Source organism: Doryrhamphus excisus, chromosome 10, assembly GCF_030265055.1.
Source record: "Doryrhamphus excisus isolate RoL2022-K1 chromosome 10, RoL_Dexc_1.0, whole genome shotgun sequence".
In the NCBI taxonomy this organism is placed as follows: domain Eukaryota; kingdom Metazoa; phylum Chordata; class Actinopteri; order Syngnathiformes; family Syngnathidae; genus Doryrhamphus; species Doryrhamphus excisus.
In genome coordinates this window covers 7,342,456-7,368,474 of record NC_080475.1, presented here as the reverse complement: position 1 = coordinate 7,368,474, position 26,019 = coordinate 7,342,456, and the positions used below count along the sequence as shown (strand labels likewise).

The 26,019-nt window shown below is 51.0% G+C and overlaps 1 protein-coding gene across 5 annotated transcripts in view; it reads left to right on the top strand.

Moving 5' to 3' along the window:
* Positions 1-3,782: 3,782 nt before the first annotated feature.
* Positions 3,783-26,019, top strand: part of iglon5 (IgLON family member 5) — a 75,697-nt gene continuing 53,460 nt past the window's right edge. For 2 of the 5 annotated variants that reach the window (XR_009131762.1, XM_058083619.1), the window contains exon 1: positions 3,815-4,432. Coding sequence is in view for 4 of the 5 variants with exons in the window: in XM_058083619.1 (XP_057939602.1) it covers positions 4,372-4,432 (61 nt within the window). In the remaining variant the exon portion in view is untranslated. Of the gene's footprint in view, positions 4,433-26,019 lie in introns of all 5 variants that reach the window. The other 3 variants (XM_058083616.1, XM_058083617.1, XM_058083618.1) reach the window with 3 other exon arrangements.

The following is a 26,019-nucleotide window of genomic DNA, read 5'->3' as shown; positions in this document are numbered from 1 at the left end:
GCACAAATTCATCCTTGTTGAGGTCAGGCATGGCTCGGTCATCGCTTCCAAAAGCACTAAAACCGCGGGTCATGGCGTTTCCATGGCGTTAGTAGAGAAAGCGTGGATGTTCTCCCCGCGTGTGCATTGGTTCTCTCCGAGGACTTGGATTTCCTCCACATGCTAGCCTGCTAGCCTGCTAGCCTGCTAGCCTGCTAGCCTGTCCTGCAACGTTAGAAATGAATGGATGAGATGGCCCTAATAACGGCTATATGCTATGCTAGCTGCAGGCTATAATAGCTACATGCGATAATAGCTACAGGCTATACTAGCTACAGGCTATACTAGCTACAGGCTATACTAGCTACATGCTATGCTAGCTACATGCTATGCTAGCTACATGCTATACTAGCTACATGCTATGCTAGCTGCATGCTATAATAGCTATATGCTATTCTAGCTACATGCTATACTAGCTATACTAGCTGGAATGCTTTATTCCATCTCTACAGTCCAGCCCTTCATTAGTGGTAACGATGTCAGCTGACACGGATATTGGCATATTCCCTCAATCTAAAGTCATGTGACATGTGGTGTCATGGACCACGTGGAACCGTGATGCTTCTTCTACTGTGTAGTCACCAGGAAACATCTTTATTTCAGACATTTTCCATCCAATAATCAGGCATGGCCTCGGACACCTCAATACAAGAAATGATCATCTACATGGTCAGTAACCATGACAACAAGAAAGGATGAGAACGCCAACTTAGTGAGCTAGGCTTCATCAATAATTCCCTCCATGTTTCCTGATCCGACTTTATCCGTGGCTTCCCGTCCAGCCTCAGCGGGGGTCCTCAGAGGTGTCTGGTTCCGCACTGCAGCCTCGGACACTTAGGACACTTAGGACACTTAGGACACTCAGGACACTCAGGACACTCAGGACACTCAGGACACTCATTTGTTGGTGCCAGACCCACCATTGTCCTGGCCCCGCCCACAGTGGTGGGCTGGCGTCTTTGGCAACAAGGAAGCACATCAAGGAGAAAGATGTCCTCCCTTGTTGAATTTGTTGGCCCGACCTTGCCTCTCCGTGCACGACACTCGGCGTTGAACCTTCATCCGTTCAAGGGAAGCGGTAAAAGGTGCCCGCACGTCCTCACGTGACGGTCCTGAACGAGCATCTGCAACTTTTAGGGCCACGTTCCCATCGGCCAGGTTGGCCCGAAGCGTCCCTTGGCCAGACGGCGTCAGGAAGGCGTCCTTGCGTGTTTGTCCTGGCGGACACGGCGCCAACAGCAGACTTTAACTTTCTACGTTATTAATTGGCTGTGAAATGACGTCATTCCAGCCCAGGCGCTCAAGGTGTCTCAGGGACGGAGATGGTGATGGGCGCTCGGGCTGAGACGCCGATAGCCTCAACGCACGTGTAAGTGCAAATGCAGGCGTGGTACGCCTCCAAAGTACGAGCGGCGTTCTCACTCGGAAGGACCGGGATGAAATGATGGGTGGTGGCGCGTCAGGAAAGCCGTGAGGCGAATAATCACGTGACTTGCTTTGATCAGCATCACGGATGAAATGTAGACCCACGTGTTGGGTCAGATATCTGAGACCGGTCAATGTGATTGACATGAACGTGGATGTCATAGCCGAGCACAGAACACGCTGCTCTTCAATGAAAATGTCATTTCATCATGGGGGGGAGGAGGGGGGGCTCTCAGGACCTTTCATAGCATATTGTCATACAGTATATCCACAACACTTTATGAATCTGCTGTTATTGCTCCTGCTCACGGCCATTAGGGACTAAGGGAAGACACTGACGTGATTCATATACTTTTTACCTTCTTAAAAATCAATGACCGTTTCATCAACAAAGCATTTAGAAAGCTTTTAGCATACTACTTAGCATACTGATTGTAGCATACTGGACTATAGTAGCATACTACTTAGCATACTGATTGTAGCATACTGGACTATAGTAGCATACTACTTAGCATACTGATTGTAGCATACTGGACTATAGTAGCATACTACTTAGCATACTGATTGTAGCATACTGGACTATAGTAGCATACTACTTAGCATACTGATTGTAGCATACTGGACTATAGTAGCATACTACTTAGCATACTGATTGTAGCATACTGGACTATAGTAGCATACTACTTAGCATACTGATTGTAGCATACTGGACTATAGTAGCATACTACTTAGCATACTGATTGTAGCATACTGGACTATAGTAGCATACTACTTAGCATACTGATTGTAGCATACTGGACTATAGTAGCATACTACTTAGCATACTGATTGTAGCATACTGGACTATAGTAGCATACTACTTAGCATACTGATTGTAGCATACTGGACTATAGTAGCATACTACTTAGCATACTGATTGTAGCATACTGGACTATAGTAGCATACTACTTAGCATACTGATTGTAGCATACTGGACTATAGTAGCATACTACTTAGCATACTGATTGTAGCATACTGGACTATAGTAGCATAGCATATGGTTTCCATCCAGTCATGAGCCATTTGACTCCAGGTGCCAATCTTAGCGGTCGCCGTCGGTGCTCGCTGTGCCGAGTGTGACTACGGCTGCCTTCCATCTCCGTGAAAGTCCCGACACGTCCTACTGGCTAGCTTGCGTACTGCACTCAATTATGCAGTCATTAGCTTCAGCGTGGCGTGCAGGAAATGACTTAACAATACGACTGCTTTGTTGCAAAGGGGACCGCCGGCCTCCTCCTGGGACGGGCGTGCTCTTCCAGTCGACTCCCAAGTGTCCCCGGCAGGGACATCTGCAGACACGTCACCCTGGAGGGCTCGGCTTCTTGTTTGAGTCCCTGAGCACAGACGGCCTTTGTGCCGTGCTCTGCAAGCGTTGTGACACGGGGGGGGGGGTCTTCCGTTTGACCTGTCATTCTTTCCTAAAATGAAGAAATTCCTCCCTCGCCCCCCCCCAGGAGCCCCCTGCCACAGGAAGCGCCTCAGCCAGCAGTGAATCGCAGTAATTGTCTTTCTTCATTTTTCTGCGGGCCGAGGCGGGAAAATGTCAGACGCTTCCAGGAAGTTCATGAGGCGCCCCAACAAAGACAACTTTATTCCCAACGTTCCTCGCTTTTCCCATTTCTACAAGGCAGTCTTTCTAGGACGCCCCTCGTGGCAACAGATCATCCTTTCCTGCCGCTCTGCTCTGGGGCACACGGGGCAGTGCCCCACCGGCTGCAGCAGGTGGCATTTGAGTGCATTGTTAGAATATGGACGTGTTGCCAAGACGCCGGCCTCGTAACTGTCTGACTTCCTCTTCCTGTTAGCTGTGGGCGGGGTCGACTGCCGCTAGCTGCTAACTGGCATCGCTTGTGGTGAACGGCCGTTGTTTGATGATGACCATTGCTGGGGTTGGCTTCCTTTTACACTTGTATGGCCGTGAAGACTGTTGATGCTGGAACAGACTATTTTTAATATTAGTCTCAGACCACCCCACGTATGATTCCCATTTGGACACATCCCCAGTGCTCCTGGCAAATAGAGGATCTTTGATACTTTACCGCTTACTGATTACTCATTTGGTGAGGTAAAACTATGAAGTTACTATATTTCAAGAAATAATAAGAGCCCCGCCCCCACTGCTTTTAGTTCCTCTTCTGGTTGCACACCTGAGTCCACCTGGGCTAAGCTGACCTCCTTGCCCCCTCAGTCCTGATGCATGACGCCCCCCCCCCACTCCCCCCCACCCGTGGTCTGTTGTCTCCGAGTACTGCAGCGGCACAGTCGTGGCAATAAATCACACAGCATTAACACGCACACGCACGCACACAGGCTCTCATCGCGCGCTCCCCCGATTGGCCAACGACAACCTCGTCGACCGGCCCCTGCGATCACAAGCCCCGCCCCTCACTCGCTGCGCCCGCGCCGATTGGGGCGGGCTCCCTGTCACTCACGCCGGGGCTCCTTGTGCGCGCTCGGCGTGCTGTGCTGCGGGCTGAGGGGCGACGAGGCGCGCTGCATACCAACACACGCACACACTCGCACACACTCGCACACACGCACCCACACACGCACACACACACACGCGGACGAAGCGGGACCCGCAAAAATCCGTCCATGTCAAGTTTGGATGCTTGTTGTTGGTGCAAGAACCTTCAGCCTGACCGGACCGACCAGACTCGGACTGTGGAATATTGCTTTTTATCTTGGCTGGCCATTGGCGGCCGACGCAAACACCGCGTGGACTCTCTCTGCGGCGGGGAAGGCGACAAGTGGACCAGGCTGATGTTCGGCTCCGGGCGCGTGTAGGAGAACAATCGTCGGGCGCTACGGGAATATCTCCAAGAAGAATCGGACAAGTCCATCGTCATCGTCATCATCATCATCATCATGGGCTGCCCCCTCCCGTGGACCCCCCTGGCCGGCTTGGTGCTGCTTGTGTTGTGTGAAGGTAAGACGACAGGAATGTTGATGATCGGGCCGCGCGTGCACCTTTTCCACCTGCACCCTCGTGCATACAAAGCCGTGCTGCGCGCGCACATCCTGCACGCAAAGAGTGCAACGAGGGGCGCATGTTAAGATGTTTACTCGGGGCCAAAATAATAGACTGGGGGGGGGGGGTGTACGTGACACGAATGACCCGCCATCCTGCGCGCACGACGCACATCCTCGCTGCTTGCTGGCGGGAAAGGGAGGGTGGGTGTGTGGTGCGTGCGTGTGTGAGACGTGCGGGTGCGTGTCATGCAGAGTTGTGACAGCAACAAGAAGGTCGCCGGAGGGGTCAAAGGTCATGCCCACAGGGGTCCAAGGTGGATAGGCTGGATGAGAGCTGCGTGCACGCGCAGAGGGCGTGTGCATGATTCACTCGGAGACGATCACGCGCTCATGCGAGGTGTCCTGTGGGGGGGATTGATTGCGTGCACGTGCCCTCAGATAATGGTCACACTGAGGTCATGTTGACAGGAAATGGAATTGGCCACTTTGGTGAGGGGGGCATGCTTATGCTAATAATAATAATAATAATAATAATAATAGGGCTGCACGGTGGTCAAGTGGTTGCATGCGTGGTTATTCTGCCCCCCCCCCCTTCCCAAAAACATGTTGATTGGCCACTCCAAATTGTCCATAGGTATGAATGTGAGTGTGAATGGTTGTTTGTCTATATGTGCCCTGGGATTGGCTGGCCACCAGTCCAGGGTGGACCCCGCCTCTCCCCCAAGACAGCTAGGATAGGCTCCAGCACCCCCATGACCCTTGTAAGGATAATCGATAGAAAATGAATGAATGAATGAATGGAAGCAAATTTTCCAAATATTTAGAAATTGATTTCAATTTTTCTTCTCAGGACTAAAATGGAATTTTGGAATGAATTTGAATTTTAAAATTGCATCTTTTTCCTCAATATTTTGACTTTATGTGTGTGAAATTCCTGCTGTGGTTTGCCTTTACTTGCCTTGTTAGATTGGATTCTTAGGAAGCGTTGCAAGCCGCAGGCCGCAGGCCACACTTTGGACACCCCTTTCCATTTGAACATTTAGAAGTAAGCATGTGCGACCCCAGTAGTGCTGGAACCTACACACACCATACTACACACACTACACTACACACACTACACTACACACACTACACTACACACACTACACTACACACACTACACTACACACACTACACTACACACACTACACACGGTGCTTGTAGGAAGTGTGTGTGTTGTTGTGTACTACTTGTGTTTTTGTATTCTGGCAAATGGTGGTACAATGATGGTACTTTTCAGGAACCAAACGTTTGCGTATTCTGACAGAAAGCTGTCAGCGCTCCAGGCTAAATTTTAAGATGTGTAGCGAAGCCTGCTTTTTTACACGGCAACTGGGAAGTTCCCAGGCCGGAGTGCTGCTTCCATGAGTCAGGAATGATGGAATGGATTCCCAGACGGGAAGCACAAGCTAGCGTGTTGGTTTCAGCACTTCCTCTGGAGTCCAGCAGGTGTCGGTATAACGTACCGATTGACATTCACAAGCAAATCGTCAAGGATGCTACTTGACATGTCGGGCGATTTAGCCAGCAACCTTAAAGAGTGAAAGTGAAAGTGAAAGTGAAAGTGAAAGTGAGCCACTTTGCTTGTTTGTGAGAAGGAATCCACGTTAGCTTTCTCAAAGCTTGCTGTGGGACGTCCCGTACGTCTGAGTTGTGTAAGACATACTCGGCATTGCACCGTGATTAAGCTCACGCCCCCCACCCCCACCCCCACCCCCCACCCCCATCCGGGCATGCAATGCAAAAACACACACAAAAAAGACACACAAATACACACACGCACCTGCCACAATTAGTCCCGCCTCCATCCTGTGGGAAATCACTGTATAAATAAACGACCCCCACCCTTAATAACAGTAATTGATGTGTCAGTGCAATAAGATGCCAGGTTAACAACCAGCAGTGGTTGCCCCCCCCCCCCCCCCCCCCCCCCCCCCGCCTCCATGGAACACGAGGGGCCGGCCGGCGGTCACGCTTGGTGGCGGCGAGCAGACGGATGGCTCTGCAGGACGCACGCAAACACAATACGCTTAGTGGGAACGCAAAGATTGCATCTCAGCTCTCTCTGCTCCTCTTGCCCCCCCCACGCCCACGCCCCCGCCCCCGCACCCGCTTTTTATCACAGCAAGCATGAAGTATGGTGCCACTGGTCACTGCTTGATGAATACATGAAGCTGTGTGGCACCCACTCACCCTCGTATTCCTCGTATTCCTCGTATTCCTCGTATTCCTCGTATTCCTCGTATTCCTCGTATTCCTCGTATTCCTCGTATTCCTCGTATTCCTCGTATTCCTCGTATTCCTCGTATTCCTCGTATTCCTCGTATTCCATCTTCCAGTTCCGCTAAGCTTTTCCTCATTCAGCCTTGCCAAAAATGTCCAAATCCTACCCTCATATAGCCAATACAATCTCATACCATCATACCTTCATAGCCTCATACCATAGCATCATACCACCATACTCTCATACCATCATACCTTCATACCCCCATACCATAGCCTCATACCTTCATACCTTCATACCATAGCCTCATACCATCATACCTTCATACCATAGCCTCATACCATCATACCTTCATACCATAGCCTCATACCATCATACCTTCATACCATAGCCTCATACCTTCATACCCCCATACCATAGCCTCGTACCTTCATACCTTCATACCATAGCCTCATACCATCATACCTTCATACCCCCATACCATAGCCTCGTACCTTCATACCTTCATACCATAGCCTCATACCATCATACCTTCATACCCCCATACCATAGCCTCGTACCTTCATACCTTCATACCATAGCCTCATACCATCATACCTTCATACCCCCATACCATAGCCTCATACCTTCATACCTTCATACCATACTCTCATACCATCATACCTTCATACCTTCATACCATAGCCTCATACCATCATACCTTCATACCCCCATACCATAGCCTCGTACCTTCATAGCCTCAGTAAAAGTGAGGAAAACAGATCAATAAATATTTCATCAGCAGAGCTTGGAAGGAAGAAGAAGGAGAGCTGGGTGGGAGTAAAACATAGCAAAGGGACACGAGCTCACATGGTAGCAGGCTGTGGGGGTTGGTGTTTAGCCATGACAAGTCAAAGGTCACGTGAGGTCACGTGAGGTCACGTGAGGTCACGTGAGGTCACGTGAGGTCACGTGAGGAGTGATGGACGCTGAAATCAATACATCAAATCTGGATCAATGGAAATGGACGATGGACTCATGGAAATAATCATTGTTGATGACTTCTGTCTTGACTGGACTGATTTCATCACCTCCATTTCCATTGAATGACCGAATGACCCCGCCTCTCCCCTTCATGAAGTTCAGTGCATAATGGAGACACCTGAAGAAGAAGGTGAAAGCTCTTCCGTCACACCTTTTGTTTCTCTTGACTTGTTTACGTTGGAGCGCTAGCAAACATGAAGGCCTTTGGGCTTTTGTTCTAAGTGACGAGTCGGCTCCACGCCGATGCCGGCGTCTTTTCAAGCGTCCTTGCGGAGCGTGTTATTCACTCCGAGTGGAAGTGGCCTCCAAAAGAATGGTGCCGGTGGATGTTACGGCGTCAACACGGGAAATAGAAATAAGGCATCACTGTGCAAGGAGATCAAACAAGAAGATCATGTTGCACCATATGGCTAAGGTCGGGGTTAGCATCTGTAACCTCAATGCACCTAGCGGACCTCCACTTCCATGGAGAAATAATGGAGTCAGAAAAGGCCAATCAGCTGCTTAATGTTGGGCAGCCGTGCTGCAACACAGCCTCATTTTGCTGACCCGTCAATACGCACCAGCAGGGCCGACGCAAACACTCTTTATCGTCCTTGGCGCCGCTGACGGCCATTACACGCGCTTGAGATTCTTACCGTCGTCACCTCCAGGAGAAAGCCTTCTACATACGACGCCATTAAAAGGCGACTCTGCCCCATGAATGGTAACATAACCTTTTTACTTTTTCATTTACCATCGTTATTAGCTGTAGCATGCTAGCCCCCGTAGCGCTAGCCCCAGTACATTTTCATACTGTTACTGTACTGTTTTCATACATTAGCCCCACAAAAGTAGCGTTGTTGACGTCCGCACAATAACATTGATAGCAGTTACTTATTCCATTACCGTGTTAGCATCATTGATGCTAGTAGCGGTAGCATGTTAGCACGTTCCAATGTACCTTTCCTTTCAAGAAGGCAGTTACTTATTCCATTACCGTGTTAGCATCATTGATGCTAGTAGCGGTAGCATGTTAGCACGTTCCAATGTACCTTTCCTTTCAAGAAGGCAGTTACTTATTCCATTACCATTAGCATCATTGATGCTAGTAGCGGTAGCATGTTAGCACGTTCCAATGTACCTTTCCTTTCAAGAAGGCAGTTACTTATTCCATTACCATTAGCATCATTGATGCTAGTAGCGGTAGCATGTTAGCACGTTCCAATGTACCTTTCCTTTCAAGAAGGCATCTCATCCTCTTTTGGGCTCAGAGGTGATCAGCGGACCGTGGAATTGTCCTAACGTTTCCCCCCATTCGCCCCCCCGGCCGACAGCACCCACCATGGATGTGTTTCATCGATCCATGCGATCGGTACGGGTGGATTTGACTGGTGTTTTGGAGACGAGCGAATGACGGAAATGGATGCCTGGTGGCATAAAGACCCTGATGGGCGTATCCTGATGCTGTAGGCTTTTTCCCGGCGAGTTGCTCTGAGGGACGCACGCTGTCTCGGTGACGGCGGAGTGTCAGGAAGCCTTCGGAATTCATCCTGGAGCGTGATGTCCTTTCAGAGGGCTGTCCTATCCAGTCATAGAGAAGGAAGCGACAAAGCCGGCTCGCTTCAGTTGCCGCGGAAGGAGAGAACGTTCCCAGAAGACGCTGGCGGTGTTCTCCACCAATATTGAATGAATAACTCACACCTTGCTGCATTGACGTTAGCGACTTGAAGAAGGATTTACACCAGATAAGGTGTGATGAATGTGCCGAGGGGGCGCCCGAGCGGCGTTTGTATCTGCTCCATCACGCCGACAGCCACGTTTGTTTGCGGCGTGAGCTCGGACGGCGCTAATCACAATTGATGTGTATTCCAGGGGGAGGCGGCTCAATCAGACATGACAAATGCGGGCAGACAATGCAGGTGTTTTCTTCATCAGCCTGACGCCGCTCATCCTCCGCTCAATCCATCACAATCAAGCTTTATTGACTCTGGGCTTCCATTAAGATCTGCTGCCCCAAACGACCACAACACCGTTGACTTCTCATGCAAAAAACACAAAAGTTGACTTGGAAAACCGCCAGGCCAATTTGGGGCCAACGGAGAATTCTAAATAATACACGGCGGTCTTTGTATTGGCCGCTATCGTGTGATGCTAGTACCAATAATACACGGCGGTCATTGTATTGGCCGCTATCGTGTGATGCTAGTACCAATAATACACGGCGGTCATTGTATTGGCCGCTATCGTGTGATGCTAGTACCAATAATACACGGCGGTCATTGTATTGGCCGCTATCGTGTGATGCTAGTACCAATAATACACGGCGGTCTTTGTATTGGCCGCTATCGTGTGATGCTAGTACCAATAATACACGGCGGTCATTGTATTGGCCGCTATCGTGTGATGCTAGTACCAATAATACACGGCGGTCTTTGTATTGGCCGCTATCGTGTGATGCTAGTACCAATAATACACGGCGGTCATTGTATTGGCCGCTATCGTGTGATGCTAGTACCAATATGCTGGTAATACCACAAGGTACAACTGTAATACTGTAGTCATTCTCGGAATAAAGTAGTCTAAAGTAAAAGTACTGTAATATAGCTGCTATTACCAAAGAAAAGTCATCCTTTGACTTCGCTAGCTGCGTTATTCCTGTGATAATATTCCTGGAAATGGCAACAATGGATGCTAATGAGTGGTAGATGAAGATGAATGATGGATACTGCATGAAAGGATGAGGATGAAGATGAGGATCCAAAGGCTTTCATCATTCATTCATCAACATCATCTTATCAGATTCTACTCATCAGCCATGGTCTTCTTGCCGCTAACGACCTCCTTTACTGCACTTCCACTTTGTCACCGCGTTACTCCATAAATCATGGAGGAATGAGTGAGTGAATGAGTGAATGAATGAGTGAGTGAATGAGTGAGTGAATGAGTGAATGAATGAGTGAATGAGTGAGTGAATGAATGAGTGAGTGAATGAGTGAGTGAGTGAGTGAATGAATAACTGAGTGAGTGAGTGAAAGTGAATGACTGAATGAATGAACAGGTGAGTGGGTGAGTGGGTGAGTGGGCAGGTAGGAGTCCATGTGCTTGGGAATGATGTCCCAGGGTGTGAGGGATTAGGGATGATGTGGGATGAAAAGAGAGCCAGTGTGCCAACAAAGGAAAGTATAGAAAGTAGTGAAAAAGTCCAAGATGGAGTTAATGGCTTGTTAATCACCTGCATTGATTCCTGCAGAGGATTGATGATGTGGCGGAGGAGCAGGTGGAGGAAGGCAGGAAGGGAGGAAGGGAGGAAGGCAGGAAGGGAGGAAGGCAGGAAGGCAGGAAGGCAGGAAGGGAGGAAGGGAGGAAGGCAGGAAGGGAGGAAGGGAGGAAGGCAGGAAGGCAGGAAGGCAGGAAGGGAGGAAGGGAGGAAGGCAGGAAGGCAGGAAGGGAGGAAGGCAGGAAGGCAGGAAGGGAGGAAGGCAGGAAGGCAGGAAGGGAGGAAGGCAGGAAGGCAGGAAGGCAGGAAGGGAGGAAGGCAGGAAGGCAGGAAGGGAGGAAGGGAGGAAGGGAGGAAGGCAGGAAGGGAGGAAGGGAGGAAGGCAGGAAGGCAGGAAGGGAGGAAGGGAGGAAGGCAGGAAGGCAGGAAGGGAGGACGGCAGGAAGGCAGGAAGGGAGGAAGGGAGGAAGGCAGGAAGGCAGGAAGGGAGGACGGCAGGAAGGCAGGAAGGGAGGACGGCAGGAAGGGAGGACGGCAGGAAGGGAGGAAGGCAGGAAGGGAGGAAGGCAGGAAGGGAGGAAGGCAGGAAGGCAGGAAGGGAGGAAGGCAGGAAGGCAGGAAGGGAGGAAGGCAGGAAGGCAGGAAGGGAGGAAGGCAGGAAGGCATGAAATGAAGGTGAAAACACGGCTAATAAATAAAACAAGCCGGCACGGACGTGCGCGGCCTGCCATATGGCGCACGTTTGTCTCCGCCATCTTCATCTTGTGTTGCCACGCCCCACGCCGTCCCCACAACCGTTGGCTCTTTCCTCCTCAGCCGATTCGCTCCTTCCGTTCGTCCGCTCGCAGTTGGCGTCTCCTTTTTGACCTTCCCACCTGCCGACGCCACACGCCTTGGAATATGACATCTGGACCATTTCCTTCCTGTTCTTCACATACGCTCATTCTATGTCTACAGGTTACGGGGGGGGGGGGGGGGGGGGTGAAGCAGGCGGTGGCGTCTGTGGAAAGCTTGACGCGTGCGGACGTTGCCTCATTAAAAGCGAAGCGTCCTAATCAGATCCAATATTCATGAAATGGATTTTCTCCCGTCGCCGACGCGTGTTTGTCGATATATTCGCTGGGCGTTTGCACCGCCTTGTTAGGCGATGCGGGGGGTTAACGGTGTCCTGGAGGCGGCGTTCGGGGGCCGTCCGGTTAATTACGGCGTGTTGACGGATGACCCGGCCGTACATTACCCGCTCGGAGCGCCTGCACCATCCATGTGTAGTACAAGTACTATAAAAGCAGTATTTATGGAGCTTACTTTGGAAACACATCGATAAAAGAAACGGCGCTAGCAAAGCTGAAGCATCGCTGTTAGCGTCACTAGCGGCGCAGCTTGAAAGCTTTGCATAGGGGATCCATCGCCTTGCTTTTATTTATGCTTTTTGCCATTGATTCCATGTCAACGTATGTTTAATATACCTGAAAGCTTATATGATCAATATGATCAATATGATCAATATGATCAATATGATCAATATGATCAATATGATCAATATGATCAATATGATCACGTTCATAAGCGGCCCTTTCATTTGGTGCTTTCAACCACAGTGGTTGCGTTCATCTGCTTTCTTCTCCATTTCGCCAAAACCCATCCGCTGCCTCCTCCCCGACCACGCCCACTCTGTTGCCATTGGTCAGGGATCATAATAATATCATAATAATATCATAATAATATCATAATAATATCATAATAATATCATAATAATATCATAATAATATCATAATAATATCATAATAATATCACAATAATATCATAATAATATCATAATAATATCATAATAATATCATAACATGACAGTTGTTAGAAAGCCCATCTTGCTAATCAGAGCTTAAAATGCATCCTGGATGCTTGTCGCTGCCGTTCTTCCATAGTAAGTCAGGATATGAGTGTGCGGGCTGCAATCCGCCTCAAATGAAAAGTGGTGGTTTGAATCCGGTCTGGGGGGGGGGGCATGTGGGGACTTCCTTCTTTTCGAGTGTTGTCATCGGCTTTGCCGTTCGCCTCCTCCTCCATGATGAAAAGCTCCAACAGTGCCGTCATCAGGCTGGATAATCAGCACCATCTCTCCTCCCCGCCGCCGTGCCGCCATCTTTATCACCGCCGCTAATTTACACTCACACGCCTGCCTGTACACACACACACACACACACACACACACACACACACACACACACACACACAATGATACACTCCACTGAAGCAATGGAGGTAATCCCTTCTTTCACTGCCGTTTCCTTTCACAATCATATTGTTCAAGTTCAGGGTTCATCTTTTGTAGTCAGCGTGACGGACCAGGATCCAAAGACTGACTAGAGGGTACGACTAGAAGAATCCAAAGACTGACTAGAGGGTACGACTAGAAGAATCCAAAGACTGACTAGAGGGTACGACTAGAAGAATCCAAAGACTGACTAGAGGGTACGACTAGAAGAATCCAAAGACTGACTTCCCTGCATCTTTCTCCCCAGTTGATTGGAATCAGGGAAGCCATTTTGTGATCAGGCTGAGTGTGTCAGGTAGTCTGCTCACGTCGTCTCTTCTGCTTGTTGCCCCCCCCCCCCCCCACCTCCTTCCACCCCTCTTTCTTTGGTCTTCATCCGCTGCCGTCTGCTGCAGTTGAGTGTGGAATGCTCCTGCATGCTGTCATGCTACGTGTAAATAAAGCATTGCTAGCTCCTATCCTGGCACCCATGGCACCCATGGCACCCATGGCGTCCATGGCACCCATGGCGTCCATGGCACCCATGGCACCCATGGCACCCATGGCACCCATGGCGTCCATGGCACCTTCCTCTCCTCCTTGGCCTTAGCCTCAGCCACCTCCTCCTCACTCTGTGTTCCACCAGCAGACCCGCAGGGAACTTCTTTGTCTTCTTCTAAGTTGGGAAACCACTTTGTTGCTGACTCAGTAGGAGAGCCAGCTTTGCAAGGAGGGGTCATTGACTACCTGTCATTTAGCTTGGGGGGGGGGGGGGGGCTGGGTCAATTACAAATAGCAAGGGAGCAAAGGCGTGATGTTTACCCAATCCTGCTTCACTTAGTCCTCATGCTAACATTCCATTGTAACATCATGCTAGTTTAACCTAGCTGTCACGCTAACATTCCATTGTAACATCATGCTAGTTTAACCTAGCTGTCACGCTAACATTTCATTGTAACATCATGCTAGTTTAACCTAGCTGTCACGCTAACATTCCATTGTAACATCATGCTAGTTTAACCTAGCTGTCACGCTAACATTTCATTGTAACATCATGCTAGTTTAACCTAGCTGTCACGCTAACATTCCATTGTAACATCATGCTAGTTTAACCTAGCTGTCACGCTAACATTCCATTGTAACATCATGCTAGTTTAACCTAGCTGTCACGCTAACATTTCATTGTAACATCATGCTAGTTTAACCTAGCTGTCACGCTAACATTCCATTGTAACATTATGCTAGTTTAACCTAGCTGTCACGCTAACATTCCATTGTAACATCATGCTAGTTTAACCTAGCTGTCACGCTAACATTCCATTGTAACATTATGCTAGTTTAACGTAGTCGTCACGCTAACGTTTCATTGCAACATCATGCTAGCTTGGCCTAGTTGTCATGCTAACATTCCATTGTAACATCATGCTAGCTTGGCCTAGTTGTCACGCTAACATTCCATTGTAACATCATGCTAGTTTAACGTAGTCGTCATGCTAACATTCCATTGTAACATCATGCTAGTTTAATCTAGCTGTCACGCTAACATTCCATTGCAACATCATGCTAGTTTAATCTAGCTGTCACGCTAACATTCCATTGCAACATCATGCTAGCTTGGCCTAGTTGTCACGCTAACATTCCATTGTAACATCATGCTAGTTTAACCTAGCTGTCATGCTGACATTCCATTGTAACATCATGCTAGTTTAATTTAGACCCGGATGGAAAAAGGATGACGGATGACTGTGGAGACGCGTCCCATGACTTTTGCACATATGCCGCCTGAGCGTAAGATAGAGGAACAGGCCAGCTGAAGCAGCGTCTGGATGAGGCCAGTCAATAAGGCGGGAGGCCATTGAAGCGTTGCCGTCTTTCAGCCAGCGTTCATGGCGTTGCATTGATTAGCTGGATGCTAACCCGTTGGCGTCCTCCAATCCAGCCAACAACATCCTTCTTCTTCAGGCTGGAATGTCCTTCTGCTTCCTGCTGCCTCTGTGGTCACACTTCTCTACGTTTGTTCATCGTTGTGAGCAAAGATGCTCGGCCAAGATGATGGCGCCTGCTAGCCAAAGAGGCTTCAATCACGAGCGGTCACGCGTCGCCTCCTCGCCGCTCTGGCGTGCGTGCTGGCGTCCTAATTGGAAAGGCCGCTTGAAGTGGGCACCCATCAGGTGGAGGACCCGATATCCTCCTCTCCGTGTGCAGCAGGATTCCCTACATTCCCACTCATCCACAGGCGCTCGGCACGTGGAAAGCAGGAGGAATGTCCCTTCCTCCCGTTAGCATAGCTGCAGCAAGACGCGCCTCGGGCCTTTTCCTGGAAGAGGAAGGACAACAATGTTGTTCAGTGAGCAGCAGCTGATTGATGAGGCGTCGCAGGTCAGCAGAAGACGACGGGACGACGGGACGACGGGACGACGGGACGCTGCCCTAATTTCTCAAACAGTAGGGAAGGTGGGAATCATCTGTTCCAAGGTCAAAACGTGGCCATCACGTTAGGCTTTACTAACAAGTACAATGTAAGGCGTCATCCACCCTTTCTCCATTCCACCCAGAGAGGAAATGAAATGCGGAATCAAACCTTCCACGCCTTGACATCTTAAATATGCATGTCAGCGTTTGAGCCCCCATCCACCAGTCCCAGCCTGGACTGGCTGATGGCCGTCTTCCCGCCTCAGCCTGATGCTTCCCCGCATACGCTCAAGTATAGGGCTGACATGCGGCGTTCAAGGACCGTCAAACAACGTGGGACAAAGCACCGCTTGCATTAAACGTACAAAACATGTTAAATTGTTTTTCCAATGGCCCATATTTGCAATATCCAAATCCATATCCATAAAATACCACGTAGTTCCTGTCTTTCGTCTTTTTCCCACCTTCCCACTTGGACCTTCAGCAACACGCGCAGCCCTTGAATGCATCCATATCATCCCATACTTCTGTTTTTCATAAGACGAGTATCTGGATGCAGTCATCGCCCGCCATCGTTTACCGCTTCCCATATGTAATATATAATATTCATATGCATATATCCTGTATGTAATATTCATGTACATATATATATATGTATATATATGTATATGTATATATACATACATATATATATATATATATATATATATATATATATATATATATATATGCATTTATGTAAAATCCATATACTATATAGAGCATATCCCCATATGTCATATATAATATCTATATACTCTACCCTCGGCCATCTCTGAGTGTTTTTTTCCACGGTCGCATGGGGGTGATTAACGGTGGGGGATGCAGGTGTGTAGTGGGCGGATCCCTTGCCCGATGTGAAAGCTGATTGGTTGAACGCCGGGGCGGAAACGAGTGAGCAGGCTATGAGCGAAAGCGAGCACAAGTCGGCAGGTCGACTTGTCGGGAGGAGACGCCACCGGTAAGCTAACATTTATATCCGTTTGTGGTGCGGCTGGCGCCTATGTGCGCCATTCGTGTGCAGGCTTGTATATTTAATGACGTTGGCTTAATAGAATCCACGTAGCGTTGTTTTGTAGCGCGTTGACTGAGACAAGGATACTTCCGGTTTGTGGTGCTGGTTGTAGCTTCTGATTGGTTGCGATCCCGTTTGCACTGCATGCCGGGTAATGTGGTCATTTATTTGTCATCGTTGGGGGATTTCTATGTGCGGTGTTACTATATAAAACTACACGGTACACCACAATACTTACCGCTAATATTTGATGAGTTTATCTTGACAACCTAGATTAACTCTCATTTATCCTACTTATAACTTGTAAAATTAGAATAAAAACAGTGATGTAAACAGTTGATGTATATTAATGCAAATACATGTAGTGTGCTATGTACAGTGGTATTATTCAATGTTTTCACTGTTACACCAATGTCTTTATTTTCTGGTTTATAACCGATTATTTGTGGACAAATCTGTTGAAGAAAAAAAAATCCCCATTGAGTTAAAACGTGTCCTCCTGGTGATCCCTTTTGGTGGGAAGAAAATAAGGAACCCAACACGTGTACGAGCTTTTCCTTTCCTGAGGAACGCAACAGGAGCATGGTGCACGTTGCTCATATTGGAGCGTTGAATTCTCTGGATGGGAAGGGCCTGCGTATTGAGTTGAGTGCTATGAACTCTGCCTAGCGACAAGGGAATACTCTTGTTTTGTCGTGCAAGCTAACAAATCAGAATGAAATGCTAACAATGTTAGCATGACCAACTCTGTCAAATTAGCATTAGCTGCGATGCTATCATTCCAACATGGCTGCTCCAGGACTGTCTCCATGGCAACAGCTGCTCTGTACAAGCCGAGGTGGCACTGAAGCTGTTACTACTGTTACTGATTGAAGCTTTAAAGGCACAGCCGCATTTGGTGGCCATGTTGGTTAGGAGGAATTCCAACGGGAGCTTTCCTTAATGAGCCGAGTGTGGAATTCCCCAGCTCCGCGCTGCAAATGAATGCGAGTGTTTCTCCAGCAGCGATCGCCACGCGGCGCCATCAAAGCTGCACGTCCTGGATGGAAGGGAAAAGCAGGACAACATGGCCGCCCTACTGAGGGTTTGGCTTTTCCCCTCCCAGCTGGGAGCATCAAAAAAGATCTCATTTGCTTTGGCAACTTTTGCAAGTTGGGGGGGGGGGGGTTCGGAGGGGCATTGATTTCCACATATTTCCTCCTTTGCAAATGGACACAGCACGGTTTCCCCCAGGAGGCGTTTGATTGGATTAGGATGAGATCCGGGAAGATGGCGGCTCGATAGCTTCCAAGCGCGGGCGGGAAGGGAGACGGTGCTAAAGCTTCCGTGATTGGTTTAGGAATGTCCAACATTGGCCTGATGCTCACTCACCCACACACTCACCCGCTGCGCACTTGCACACTCACCCGCTGCGCTCTTGCACACTCACCCGCTGCGCTCTTGCACACTCACCCGCTGCGCACTTGCACACTCACCCGCTGCGCACTTGCACACTCACCCGCTGCGCTCTTGCACACTCACCCGCTGCGCACTTGCACACTCACCCGCTGCGCTCTTGCACACTCACCCGCTGCGCTCTTGCACACTCACCCGCTGCGCACTTGCACACTCACCCGCTGCGCACTTGCACACTCAGTCTTTGGCGTGATGTGCTCGTGTGTGCTGTCGTATTGTCAACAGGACAAATGGTGGCGGGCGAAGAGTCAATCACACATCTTGTCATGGCCGTCCACGTGACTGATGGCGGAGGCGGGGGTCCTCCCCGGGGTGTCCGGTATCCGATGGCCGGGATCGATCGTCCCAAGGACAGTGTGACATTGAGTCGCTGCTAACGGGCTCCGTCGACAGGAACTTAATTATCCGATGGCGCAGCGGAAAAAGAAGAGACGGGGTAGCTAGCAGGCCTTCATCCCAGCGGTGGGATGAGCGCCGAGGCTTTCTGGTGGTCCCCCGGCTCCGCTTCCCCCGGCTCCGCTGCAAAGCATGCATCCCCCGGGGGCGGCGTCCCCATCCACAGAGGAGACGTGGGAGCTTTTAGAGGGGCTCCGGGCAGCACAGGTGGTGCCCCCACCCCCCCACCGCTCGCATTGATCCCCTCAGTGTTGGCACCCCTGGGAATGTCATCCGTGACAGTAGAAGTTCCACGGCGGCTTCCCATCGTATCACATGGAATCTGCATCAATGGCTGATGCTCCTAATGGGACGCCAGCGTCGACTGCGCCTTCGCTTCCTGTCTGAGTCTAAAATAAGGCCAGCATTCATTCATGTGGGCTTTCTGTCCTTTGAGAATATTCTAATGCCCCCCCCCCCCCCCCACCTTGCAAGCATGCTGACACCAGCAGAATATGAATAACTCCTTTGGAAGCCGAGCTTATTGACGTGTATTTATTCCGACATCATGCTTTCTGGAGATTGTTTTATTGTGAAAGGGGGCCTGGGGGGGGGCTGGGCCGTGCTGGCAACACCAGCCAAGTCGCCCACAGGTGGTCCCGTGACGCAGGCAAGGCCAGATGGTGCGAGAGAACCTTCTCAGATGCTGTTCCATGGTGACAGATGCTACGTAGAGTGGCGTGCAGCCTGCCTGACGTCTATGTAGGACACCAGGACGGACATGGAGACCAATTAGGCATCAAAGAGCAATATGGCGACCAAGCCACGACCGCCATGGTCGCTCAGTGACAACGTTTGTGTCATCTCACTCTTCCACCTGCTGTGTTGCTCCGTGCTGCCACCTGCACCACAAGGTGGCGCTGTGACAACCGGAATGATAGAAAAACATGGCCGCCATCAAGCAGAACGTCTTGGCAGGACGCCTCAGGAACAGTCTGAGTGGTCGTCCCGTAATTGGGCGGCCATTAGCGGCTGAATGAGCCCCGCCCCCCAGGTTCCCACGTTTTGCATCCCTTGTGATCTGTGCCACGCCCACCACTGGCGGTGCGGACATCACTTGTGCACGGCGCCTTAGCACCTTGCTAGCTAGCATGACCCTGAAGGTAACATTCCGACTGCTCCGTGGCGACCAATTTGGGAAGTAATTTGTTTTTGGTAAACAGTAAAATCATCACCACAAAGACGACAACTTCACAGCTCTGATTTGCATGACTTCCTCCGCCGCCGCAGGATGTTGGCGCCATCTGGTCCTTTGGTTGCGTGCTGCTCAATGGTCATTTTGTGGACAGAGGGGCGGGGGGGCGGGGGCGGCGGTGGCGGAATAAAGTCTAATGATTGTTTTGGGGGCCGACATCTGCCTCGCTTGCAGCTGTCTTATTTACTTCTTCCACGCTGGCTCCTCTTCTTCATCCTCATCACGCCGCTGGAAATGCTCAGCGTTCGAGTGGGGGGGGGGGGCGTAGCCAATGTGAGCCGTGCGGATGAATTGGAAAAACAATCCCATCTTGGCACCCCCCCCCCCCCCCCCTTCCATTAGCATAATCTTCAAAGGCGCTCATGACCCCGTCGCCCCGCTTGCATTTCCTGAAACTGCAAACAAGGCCGCCCCTGGGGGGCGGGGCTGCTGCTCAGCACCGCCTGTGTTGTTTTCTACCTAAAGCTGGAGCCTATCCCAGGGTGGCAATGCCTCGGAAGACGTGCTAGCATACCCGAAGTGCAGATGTCGGGATGTGAGACGTGCATGTCGTCATAAGCTAGGGACCGCTAGCCACACCGTAGCAAACGCTTGGCTTGATGGCGGCCATGTTTTGGCGGCCGCCAATCTGGCTTACTTTTACACAGAGGTGTGCACCACCCTCCGGGGGCGTGGCTTTGTAGACTTTTGGGGTTGATAGCGGCGCCACCATCGGGTGGTGTTGACATTGGACACGTTTTCACCGAGGGGGCGACATTCGACTTTTTTGGCTTTACTGTCGGAAACTGCAGCTTTTTTCCTGATTGGGAATGCTCTTCCCAGGATGGACGCAGCGGGCCGACACCCAGGCAAGTGCAGTAGCGGGGTACTTTAAGAAAAACATCTTCCAGTACAGCGCCATCGTAATGTATACTCCTATATGTACTTGTACACTATGTACTTGGTCAACGTATACTCTTTTTGTACTCCACTCTACTTGTACTCCACTCTGTGTGGAGTTTGCATGTTCTCCCCGTGCATGCGTGGCTTTTCTCCGTACTCGTAGGCTCCAGCACCCCCACCCTAGTGAGGATAAGCGGCATAGAAAATGGATGTATGGATGTATACTCTGCCTATATGTATTTTGTCAGCATATACAAAGAAACGCTCATGGAGTTTCTGACTAGAGGTCGACACCCAAACCGGAAGTCGAAGGAAATGTGAAGCGTGCAGGTCAGCTGCTACCTTTTCCTGCAGGTGTTCACGTGCAGCCTTTTTATTTGACACGTTGTCATAACCCTGATCCACGTTTCAGATACCCCCCCCCACCTTTCATACCCTGGCCTCTTCCATCTCTCCGACACTGCAGCCATTCCCCTGTGGGCGCACGCATGCAGTAGTCGAGAGGCAAGCTGGTGGAGATACTGCAGTAGTAGAAGTTGTGTAAGAGTACTCGTGAAAGGCTGGGCCACGTGTGGGCGTCGTGCTTTCAGTCAAGTGCAAACATTTTAGCCTTAAGAGGATCTGCCAGCGTCGGCTCGCCAATACGAGGGCGCCACGGACGCCCACGCGGCTTGACGTGCAGACGCGCGGCAAAGGAGCGGAGCGGGGGTCCAGGATGCTCCACACGTGGCGTACGTCACCGCCGACGGGCGCTTTGAGGCTCATAGAGCAGGAAGTACTGTGGTACTAGCTGGAAGTACAGCATATTGTAGAATAGGATTCGTACCCTGGGGGCTCGGGGGGTGATCCACTGCGTCTCCCACAGACGAACTAGCGCTGCATCAATAAAGATTGGCACTGACAGGCGTGGCTGTAGGCAACCTGCAATGCTCAGGGTGGCACTCGCTCTGTCGGAGTGAAAGTCCCGCGTGTTACGCTCGACGCGTCGTACGATGTCAGCGCTCTTCATGCTGACTCAGCACTTTGTGTACGTTGTAGTTCTGCACTTTCTCATGCACCCCCGATGATGATGCTGGAGTGATTGAGGCATTGCTGTCCTGGGGGGCTTTGCTGCCCCCAGCTGGATGGGACCACGTGCCCAACGTTGGGTCACGAGGGCGACCTTGGGCATCAGGCATCTGTGAAGGTCGCCGCCAACATGGCGACGGGAACGCTCTCTCACCCGGTCACGGCGGTGAGCAGGCAGCTTGGCTCCTCGCTCATTAATTAGCCTCGTCGGGCTAATTGAAAGTCGCCCCTCGCCTGAGAGGCGACATTAGCGTCCCGCTCCAGAATCTCTCCGCCGTTTGTTAAAACAAGCGGCCGAGCTGGTGTCACATGACACGTCTTTGTGTGTCGTTGCCGTGGCAATCACCATAACGAGCCAATTAGGGCGTGGTTGGACCGTGACCTCCATGACCTCCACCAGGGTGGAATCCATCAATAAAGAGGCTCCTCCTCCAATCGTGCTGACAGACATGTGATTGCCATGTGATCAGAGCAAGCAGCTCATTGGCCGCCGCGTCATCCGAGCGAGCCGCCGTCATCCGAGCGAGCCGCCGTCATCCGAGCGAGCCGCCGTCATCCGAGCGAGCCGCCGTCATCCGAGCGAGCCGCCGTCATCCGAGCGAGCCGCCGTCATCCGAGCGAGCCGCCATCATCCGCTTCCGTCTGCAACCGCGTGATGGCGTACAGACTGGAAGTCACATGAGGCACGGCCGCGTCAGGACGCCACGTTGGACCGTTTCCAAACATCTGAAGGTTAGCTTGTTAGCTTGTTAGCTTGTTAGCTTCACACACGCTAGACAACTGTTTGGGATGTTTTAGCAAGTGACCCGGGGAAGCGCCAGGAATGCCAGACCCTAAAACACCAAATTGGTGGAAAACACAGGAAGGGAAAAAGGATATTTCTCCAATACGAGTGTGGAAGTAGGAGGAATGATGTCATCTTGTTTCAGTTTTAGCTCTCGCCCAATCAAACGTCTCATCTGATTAGCATCACTCTGTCACCCCTCCCCATCGCCCCCCCAGACGCCACTTTCATTAGCTTCTATTCGGGTGTCGGGCCTTTGTTGTCTTGCTTAAGTTCTTCTTAGTTTGGAGTTTCACAGCCTGACGACTTTAAGAAGCGCTGTCAGGATTTTGCCCTCTTGACCCCCCCACCCCCCCTCCCCAAAAGGTTCTTTGCTGAGCGCGCTCAAGCGTCGGTTGGTGCTTGCTGCCTGTCGCTCACGATGACTGCTTCCTTTTTCCCGGCGTGGCGTGCCAGCATGCGTCTTCCCGCCCCAGTCGCTGGAAACGAGTGTTGATCTTCCGTGAAGTTTCCACACGTGACCCGGGTTGGTTACATGGACCAACTCGGGAGGCAGCGGAGCATCGCAATTGGTGGACTTCCATGGTGTTCCTTGTTTGCCCCCAAGAACGCCTTTCCTTCTCAGGCTGGAGTACGTACAGCATTTGGCTACCTTGGCCGACAGTGGAACCTACACCACACGGGAATGTCATCAATCATATTTCCGAATATGACGTTCCCACGTTCTGCAGCACCGATTGCGCCTCGTGGAGGCCGGAGGGAAGACTTGGGAAGACTTTTCAGGGTTACGTGTCCAAGTGCGACGTAGTCTTCATATCTTCCTATAAATCTCCACCCTCGCATGGAAGCTGACTTGACTTCCTGCGGCCGTAATGCATCGCTAAGAGCTTGTCGGTCATTTAGCCCCCCCACGCCACCCCAGCAATAATGTCAGCGTGCTTTTAGCAGCATCCTGGAAGCTCTCATGATGAGGAGCCAATGAAGTGGTGTTTCTAAAAGTCAGTAAAGCCTCGTCTGGTCGCGTCCTGACAGGAGCACGTTTAACGCCATCATTGTCTATACACCCCCCCACCCCCACCCCCACCCTCGCTCCCACTACGCTCTCTGCTGCATGCTGTCATGGACTCTCGTGTTCGTCTCGGGAACACCGTATGCAGCTGGACACATCGCGACCACCTGACTGGTCATGTGACTGACCAAGAGGACACGAAAACCATCTACCACCCGCTAAAAATGCAAGACACATTTCTTTGCGCTAAGTCCTCCAAAATAGTGGCGGCCAAAACCGTTCTTTTCCGTCAACCATTCAGTAAAAAGATCCGTTCATTTCGGTCAGTTGGTCGTTAGCCTGTTATCCCCCCCCCTTGCATCGACCCGGTCAGCCGTGTCGAGTCAGTCCGTTCATGTTCACGTTTGTTCCGACTCAACAGCATCGGTCAATCTCTCGGTCTCGGCCTTTCCGTCAGCTAACCCCACCCACCCACAGAGCGAGGCGCCACCATAGGATAAGACAGGCCGGCACGCAGATAGTCCCGCCCTGCAAAAGGAAGGTGGACTGACTCTCCAGCCAATCACAAAACATTTGCTGTGTTGGCCTCATCTACCAGTATACAGTAAGTAGTATAAGTACAGTACAATAAGACACCAACTCCTTTTCAATGCCATCTACCAACCATGCCCATCGACGTAATGGGCACCCCATGGACGTAATGGGCACCCCATGGACGTAATGGGCACCCCATGGACGTAATGGGCACCCCATGGACGTAATGGGCACCCCATGGACGTAATGGGCACCCCATGGACGTAATGGGCACCCCATGGACGTAATGGGCACCCCTGGCTTAAACAATCTTTGTGCGTTTATTCCCATAATATTATGACTTTTCCCCCTAATATTTGGACTTACTTCTATATTAATATCACAGATTTTTCCATGTTATGATGAATATTTCACATTCCAAGCCTATCCTGGATACTAGATTCTTCGTCTTTGTGGAGGAGTTTGGCTTTCTCCTTGTTGTGTTTTGGAATATTTGGACTTTATTCTTGTAAAATCAAACCTCGTGTAAGCGGTCGTTAGGTCTTAGCTGTGCTACTACAGTATGTACTCTGTAGTGAATCCACGTAGTACTACTTTGCAGCAGTGAGTGGGAAAGCTTCCTGTCTTATCCAATCATGTCGTGAGCGGCGTAGCTCGTCCCGTGCCGGTCTAATAAGTCTACTCAGGGATGCGTGGCAGGAACGTTAACACGCCGCAGCGCACTAATTAACGGGATCGCCATAAATCATCTCCACGGCGCCCCCAGCCCGTCCGACATGCTGACCTTAGGTCCCCGCTAGCTTCCTACACAGCTGACGGTGGCGTGGCGTGCGCTACGGTGCCTCCTTCGGGGGCACGGCTGGGGGCCGAGGAGGGAAAAAGACAAACCTGCGCCCTTTTCCTTGTTTTCATTTCACAAACACTTCTAATCTCCTCAGAGGGAAGAAGAAGAAGAAGAAGGATGTCTTTGCTATCAACGTGGGAGGAAGGAACAACGGGAACAACGGGAACAACGGGAGGATGGCGTGATTGAATCAGGTGCCGCTAACCGGAGCATCCCAGACAAGAGCTAATGCTTTCCTGCTGTTTCCTCAGCGGCTCATTAGGACGTGTCTTCCAGCTTTGAAAACTCAATAAAACACTCGGAGTTTGCTTTTTTCCTGGGCTAAATGTGCTGCTAATTAAAGCTACCAGTCAGAGGCTAGGCTAGGCTAGGCTAGGCTAGGCGAGCCAGCCACCTGCTGCTGGCTCACCTTCTCTTCGCCGAGATTAAACATACGTCATCCTGGCGCCCCAGCAGCAATTTACGGCCAAGCCGGAAGACCGAATCCGGCGACTCCAGCATACGGACCACTCCACTTCCATGTCGGTCCACCCTCGCCAGGCCGTCCAAGAACACGTGGGAAATGTGTGGCGGGGCAGCAGGAAGGACAACGCAGCCCCACCCGGATTTACGGCCTCTTGGGAAATCACAGCTTCCAGAAGAGGCCTGAGATTCATGAGCAAGCCCGAGGTTCTAGAGGGACGGGGACGGGGACGGGGAGGGGCTGCTCTCATGGCTGCCAGCGTCAGGCTGCTGGGGCCAGCTGATGGGGAGATATGCGCCCGACCGGCTAGCGTTTAACCCGCACGACCCGCCCCCGCCTGACACGCCACCTCCAGCAGGAGAGATGATGGCTGACGCGCTCGCCACAAAGCGTCCCATTAGGACCGGGGCGGAGAGAGGAGACCCCGGAGGCTCTTCCTGGGCCCGCATGCTAAGCGGGCGCATCGTCCTCAACACCCGAGGAGGAATGTTTGTCTTTTGGCGATCAATAAGCCCTCTGCTCTGATGGAAGACAATTTATGAGGCATGAAGTACATGCACGTTGGCGCCGCTCCAACGCCGCTCCGACGCCGCTCCCAAGATCCTCGCCCTGGTTTCGCCTCTTTCACGCGCTTTTACCGCTCATTTACTACGCCCTTCGATGGATGGCTGC